Source organism: Hypomesus transpacificus, chromosome 24, assembly GCF_021917145.1.
Source record: "Hypomesus transpacificus isolate Combined female chromosome 24, fHypTra1, whole genome shotgun sequence".
In the NCBI taxonomy this organism is placed as follows: Eukaryota; Metazoa; Chordata; class Actinopteri; order Osmeriformes; family Osmeridae; genus Hypomesus; species Hypomesus transpacificus.
In genome coordinates, this window is record NC_061083.1 from 1,472,571 (window position 1) to 1,479,431 (window position 6,861).

The window sequence follows — 6,861 nt, forward strand, 5'->3', positions numbered from 1 at the left end:
ATAATTCTAGTCAGTATATGAGTCTGAAAACTCTCCGTTGGGCTGTGACTACGGGGCGTGTTTCAACCGAACTCGTAAAACAAATGCCTCTTCGCTCAATTGGATAGACCTACAACCAATCAGAGCAACGTAATATGTTGTTTGTTGAAAACGAATTCAACCCAAGCGCTCTTTCGTGACGTTGTTGATTACGTTACTGTTGATCATCTGTCCATCATCGTATAAAGCCCACCCTGGCAATTTCATTGGTCCGTCCCGATTCTGGTTTTCTGTAGTTGTCCCCAATACGAGTAGCCTGGTCCTAACCAGACCCCTCGTACATTTCATTTGTACAGAGGGTCTGGGATCTCTCCATTGACAAACGTTAACTTCCTTGAAGGCGGGTCCTCTGTTGAAGTTTAAAACTATTGGATCTGCCCAGAGCCACTCTGATTTGCCATAACCAATCACAAGCGTTCGCCTTAGCCAACTCCTTCACCACACTGCTAGCTGCCGTAGCTGGAAAATCCAACTTTTCCCGAACCCCCGTGGGGAGGAGGGCCACAACATCATGGCCACAAACAAAACTAAGCAAGGAATATTCTTGCTCCGGCTTTAACCTATGGATATTCGGCAGCGTTGCGCAGAATAGCTTTGCTCGCATCTTTCTCCGCCGCCATTAATGAACTGCTCAAACGAGTGCACGACATTAACGTCATCGTTCTCAGCCACTCCCTCTGTTCGCTGATTGGACCTACAAAAATGTTGTTTCTGGAAACCGACTTAGAAGTCAAGCTCCCAGACCTAGTACAGAAGCAAAATCCAAATTGAGCGGAAGTACGTAGGAGGGCAGAGCCAGGCTACAATACGAGACCCTCCAGACCCAACTTCCCGACCAAATTTTTTTGTGGGCGGGGAGAGGTTGGGCTCGCAGCCAGGCTAAGTGAAGCGCCCTAAGCACTGAAAGTCAGTGCTCGAAGTGCACGGTAATAGACACAGCTCCAGAGCCTGTTTAAGGAGAGCCTGCCCACTCCCTATTACAGTTTTTCTCAATTGGTTTGGCTCATTTCACAAAACAGAAATGACATTCTCAAAACAACACGTACAAACCTCCAAACCGCTGGGCACTTGTTCACAACAGATTGGAATTGTTCATTCCTTTAATCAAATTGCAATTGTATTAGCACATCCTTGTAAATGACAAGTGCAATTGCCTACAGTTTGCACACATTTCAAATGATTTTGCACATCTTTGAAATGGTTAGGTATAATTGCCTTCAATTAGGCCAACTATCAATTGAAAATATCTTGCTGGTCTAAACTGACTGTTATTTCTCAGTCAAGTGGTTGTTCTCTGCAAAACATATTGGCATAATTTCCTTGTGTACATCATCAGCTGCACAATAGTTCACTCCACTGTCAAAATCTTTCAGGCACATAATACCATGAAAAACATAATAGTATGTACTGTAATATGGATCTCTTGGATCATCTACTTACAGTCATTGTCAGGTGCAACTAGAACTTTACTAAACAAGGGGACACATCCGATCACCAATCACACAGTAAGTTTAGTTAGCTGACAGGAGCTATCCAGGAGTATAAATCCTTCCATCAAATATTTAGAGCTTGTCCCAGGCCAGCTCGGGGGAAACATCACTGTTTTTGCTGCCATTTCAGAGAATGGTGTAGTCACCCACATTCCCAGTCTTGGCCCATACAATACCCAGACACTCCTGGTGTCCTTGGACTGCCTGCACTCTGATCTTATCCCTCTACATGAGACCACTTTCTTACATTTGTCATTGTGTGGGACAATGTAAGCTTCCACCGTCACCCGCTCATCAGGATTCACTGCCCATCAAAGAATGCTAATGGTGCTCATATCACCTAACTCCCCATTCCTTAAACCTATCCAGGAGGTTTTTTCTGCATGAAGGTGGAGGGTTTATGAGCATCGGGCTCAAAACCAGAGGTCCCTGCTCCAGGCAATGGATGCTGCTTGTGATGATGTCACAGCAGATCAGTGTAGGGGATTGTTGCGGCATGAACAACAATTCTTCCCCTGTTACATCGTAAGGGAGAACATCAGATGTGATGTCAATGAAATCTGTGGCCAGACAGACAGTGAGGACGACAACTAGTGAAACTCCAGCTTTGCTTTACTTTCTTACTGTATTTGTTTCCTTCTTGCCATGAAATGCACCCTCTGCAACTCTGACTAGGAGGGGGTCACTTGCCTGAAACTTACTGTGGTTACTCATACTACTAGTGTAGGTTATACATAATGTTAGTTTTGATGTGCTTATTGTATGAAAGTATATTGTGCTGTACACATTTCCTGTAACAGTAACCATGATGTATGGCAATTACAGTAACAATTTCCATGGCAGTGTAAGTGCAATATGTGATGTGAAACCTTGTAGGTTACTCTTGAATTACTGTAATCTTTTTTCTGTTTGATACACATTTACATTTTACATGTATTCATTTAGCAGACGCTTTTATCCAAAGCGACTTCCAAGCTGTCTGCTTTACAAAAGTGCATAGGTCAATGGTCCTAAACAATGAGATAGCCACAAAAACATTGTGGTTAGCCAAAACATGAAGCATACATTACAGTATTGTTGCTTGCTTTTCTACAGGTGCACTCTTGCACTTTTGAGGTTCATTTTGTTTAGTTGTAACTTGTTTGGCTACATGCTCTTATGGTTCTTCTCTTTGGCACTTTCTGTATTTGGGTTTTTCACAATGTATGCTTCATGTTTTGGCTACCCGAAATGTTTGGGGCTATCGCGTTGTTACTGTATGATCAGTGACCTATGCACTCTTGTAAAGCTCTCTTGGAAGTCGCTTTGGATGAAAGCATCTGCTAAATGAATAAATTTACACTGTAAATGCGGATCGAGACACATTGTATTCTGGAAAGAAAACATCTACTACAGTAACTGTAGCACAGTGCACATGAGGGATATTTCTAAGGTCCACTGCCATACTGACAAAACATCTAAACATTTTGACCTGCAGTGTTTACACAATGCCAAAGGGACTTTTCATTTTGGGGGCACTGACTATTTGTATGAGAGAAGGATTTAGTTTTGACTGATAAGTTGTCTGTTTTAGGAAAGAGATGACCCTTTGCAGGTGTTCCATGGTGTTTTGCTGAACCATCTGGGTTATTTTGGCAAATGTATTTAAAGGTTTGAGAATGTTCAATTTTTTCGAGCGATGAGCCAAAGCAATCGAGAAGGAACTTTTCATTTTGAGGGCACTGACTATTTATATGAGAAAATGATTTGGTTTTGAAGCATGAGTTAACTGTTTTGGGTGAGATATGACCTTTTGAAGGTGATCTATGTAGTTGTGCTGAACCATATAGGCTATTTTGCTAAATGCACGTGGAGCTTTGAGAATGTCATTTCTGTTTCAAGAATTGAGCCAAAGCAATCGAGAAAAACTGTAACCATTGTACCGAATTTTGTTGCAGTTCCACCAGAGTTCCACTGGGAGTGATTGCGGTCGAGTGCAAAATGAATGGGGGTCTATGGAGCTAAACGGCTAAATTTGTCTCTTGTTGTTGATAAATCTCAGATTTGATTGTAGTTTTTGCATGTTCAACATGGATTACAGGTCCAAATTTGAATGAACGAGTACTTATGTCCTTTCGATTTCTTACAGGGTAAGTCGTTATTGCCCATAACACGCTAGCATTCTGCTAACGAATGCTGATTGGTTAGTGATATCCCGCTTGATGGCATCCGAAGCAGAACCAGAATGTCAGCAGAGCATTAGCAACATTAGCAAGCCAAAACTCTTTTTAGAATGTGTATTGACAGGGAGAGCCTAACCTGTCAGCTGTGTTGTTGATGCCTTGAGAGAAAAGTGAAAGTAACCAGAGCTTGTCGTCAAGCAGTAGCACTGGTCGTACGATGTGTATGACGTCAATTACATTTTCAAAGGCTTTTTAGAACGGAAAGGCGACTTTAAGAAAATCTAACACCCAGCGGTGTGTATTTTTTTTGCCTCCCCTTTCGAATTCAGAATTCAAATTACTAGACAAAAAATTAAATCCTGAGAAAAGTGGATTTTGAGGGGCATAGCTCCATAGACCTCCATTCATTCTGCACTCGACCGTTAGCGCCCTCCTATGGAACTGGAGTGGAACTGCAACCAGTTCAGAACCCGGAAGTTTCCCGAGAGTGGGAGTTCTCCCTTTATTAGACTAAGATTCCTGTAATTATAGAAGTAAAGTGCGCACACATTTGAATCATTTTCTTCTGGTTTCTGACTTTTTTAAAGACAAGTTCGTGACTTTTATTTTGAAAAAGGTGGCGCTTATTATTATGTCTGTGCTTATCGCCACCAATCAGTTCCGCTAACGTCTATTGGCTGTGCCAATAGCCTATGAACATACATTTTGGTAGTCATCTCATAGTATCACATGTGTAAGACTTCCAGCAGATCATCAGAATGGTATGAATGTTTCTTATTATTAATCATAACAACTGAATATTTTGGCTAATTGAGGCCAGTTGTCTATGAATGGGACAATTTGTTATAGCAAAAATTGCTTTGTTTGTGAATTACTACTGTGGTTGGTAGCTAAGCGGAACAATCGTATGCGCGTTAGCTCGGAGGCTACCTTTAACATTTTCTAAGAAACTCAGTTTAAGTTACGAAACATCATGTTAACATGTTTAGTTGTTATAGTTATGCACATTTCTACTTCATTGTTGACGCTTACCTTTTCTTACAGTTGTAGAGTGATCGGCTTTGTGTGAGAAGCCAGTTCATAAAAAGTCATTAATTTGTAAAATGATGTATGAGTAGTGCTTTGACCGTGATGGTGTGTCCAATGCTAAGGAGATTATATTGTCTCTACATTACAGCTTCGTCGAGAGACGAGACTTAGACGGGAGTACCTGTACAGGAAGGCCCAAGAGGACAGAGTACGCACTATTGAGGAGAAGAAACAGAAGCTGAAGTCTGCTCTAGATGGTATGACTGGTCACTCATGCATCCCAAGTGTGTAACATGTTATATGTAGTCTTGATAATAAATCAAATGGGCGTTTTTACCAATGTGAGATGGGCCTGACATTTTATAGTAACATCTATATTTTTCTTGTTGACAAAAATGGTGTATTCTTGTTTATGGATGGTTCAACTTAAATCGATTTTCATTTTGCACAGACAACCGTCTCATTCCAACTGAGGTCCGCAGAGAAGCTGTGCAGCTACAGAAGTTACTAGAATATGATGATGAAGGAGCTGAGGGTTTGTGCCATACTTCTTTTGAAGATGTATTGAATACACCGCTTCATGTCAAGCATGCTGTGTGATAATGCACAATATTCATCAAGAAGGGTCTGTCCAGGTGTCAGCTCCCACATGGATGACGAGTATAAGTGGGCTGGAGTGGAGGACCCAAAGGTCATGGTCACTACGTCCAGAGACCCTAGCTCAAGGCTGAAAATGTTTACCAAGGTCAGTACCATTTATTTCTGGGATCCCATCCTGTAATCAGTCACTGATGTACCTGGAATTTCTTTTGGTGTGACAGGAGGTGAAGTTGGTCTTCCCGGGTGCTCAACGCATGAACAGGGGAAATCATGAAATCAATTCCCTGGTGCAAGCTTGCAAAGCCAACAATGTAACAGATCTGGTCATTGTACACGAGACTAGAGGACAGCCAGGTAAGCAAAGCAACATTAATTTACCGAGCGGCGCATTCAAATAGCAACAATTGTTTATTGATTTACATGTGTCCCTTTTAGACGGCCTTGTGGTGTGCCACCTACCGTTTGGACCAACAGCCTACTTCACCCTGTACAATGTAGTCATGAGACACGATGTACCAGACATTGGTACCATGTCTGAAGCTTATCCCCACCTAATTTTTCACAACTTTTCCTCACGACTTGGTCGAAGGGTGAGATACTTGACAACTAACTTGCACTTGGTTCTGTTAGTCTAAAATGTTTGGTTGCGCTAAGAATTGCTATAAATTTCAGGTGTCCAACATCCTAAAGTACCTGTTTCCAGTACCCAAAGAGGACAGTAAACGTGTCATCACATTTGCCAACCAGGAGGATTTCATTTCTTTCAGGTTAATAATGCAGTACTTTTGTAAAGGAAATATCAGCATACATTCTTAAGTCTAACAGAAAGTGTAGAAGTAGGTTTGATTCACCAAATCTTGATTCATGTCTTCATTTCACAGACATCACACATATAAGAACACAAATCACAAAAATGTTGAGTTGACAGAAGTGGGGCCCAGATTTGAAATGAAATGTAAGTACGGAAAGTTTACTCTTGTATTGTATAGTGCTTTCTGAACCCATAGTGCTTTTTAAAATATTTTCTTTACTAATTCTACTTTCTTTCTGTAGTGTATATGATTAAGCTTGGTACCCTGGAGAATGAGAGTACAGCGGACGTTGAATGGCGCCATCACTCATACACGCACACTGCTAAAAAGAGAAAGTTTCTCAGTGTGGAGTAGTGTTCTAGTGTCCGTTACTCTAAACATGGGGATGTATTTGGACATTTCATTTGTGCTGCATGGAAATGTGACCTGATATCTCTTGGCGGCTTTGTCATAGTTAGAGGTATCCATTTACCCCCCCCTCCCCCTCATACCTTTTTGTGCAACCTACCATATTTTTTACCTTGGGTTTATTTACATCCATTGAAATTAATAACCTTTCCAAATAAACACTGCTTTAACACATCCATTTGGCTATGTTTGTGCTTTTTTTCAAGCAATCGATATAGTTACACATTTACATATTTATATAACAGTATTTTACTTAAGTTATTAGCCTGATGAAGTAGCACAACATTACATCTACGACTGCCCAGTGGGCGGCGGTAATGC

At 41.2% G+C, this 6,861-nt stretch overlaps 1 protein-coding gene across 1 annotated transcript; it reads left to right on the forward strand.

Moving 5' to 3' along the window:
* Positions 1-4,144: 4,144 nt before the first annotated feature.
* On the forward strand, positions 4,145-6,718 carry imp4 (IMP U3 small nucleolar ribonucleoprotein 4). Its single transcript, XM_047048252.1, has 9 exons — positions 4,145-4,452; positions 4,869-4,977; positions 5,172-5,255; positions 5,356-5,465; positions 5,542-5,674; positions 5,756-5,910; positions 5,993-6,087; positions 6,202-6,275; positions 6,374-6,718. The coding sequence occupies exons 1-9, from the start codon at positions 4,450-4,452 to the stop codon at positions 6,484-6,486; spliced, it is 876 nt and encodes a 291-aa protein (XP_046904208.1). The 5' UTR covers positions 4,145-4,449; the 3' UTR covers positions 6,487-6,718.
* The last annotated feature ends 143 nt before the right edge of the window (positions 6,719-6,861 follow it).

What these genes read in the sequence shown, in the direction of transcription:
- imp4 (XM_047048252.1), top strand. An exon ending in TGATGATGAAGGAGCTGAGG is followed by an intron (nt 5,256 to 5,355) that starts GTTTGTGCCATA and finishes GGGTCTGTCCAG; the next exon opens with GTGTCAGCTCCCACATGGAT. An exon ending in GCCCAGATTTGAAATGAAAT is followed by an intron (nt 6,276 to 6,373) that starts GTAAGTACGGAA and finishes TTCTTTCTGTAG; the next exon opens with TGTATATGATTAAGCTTGGT.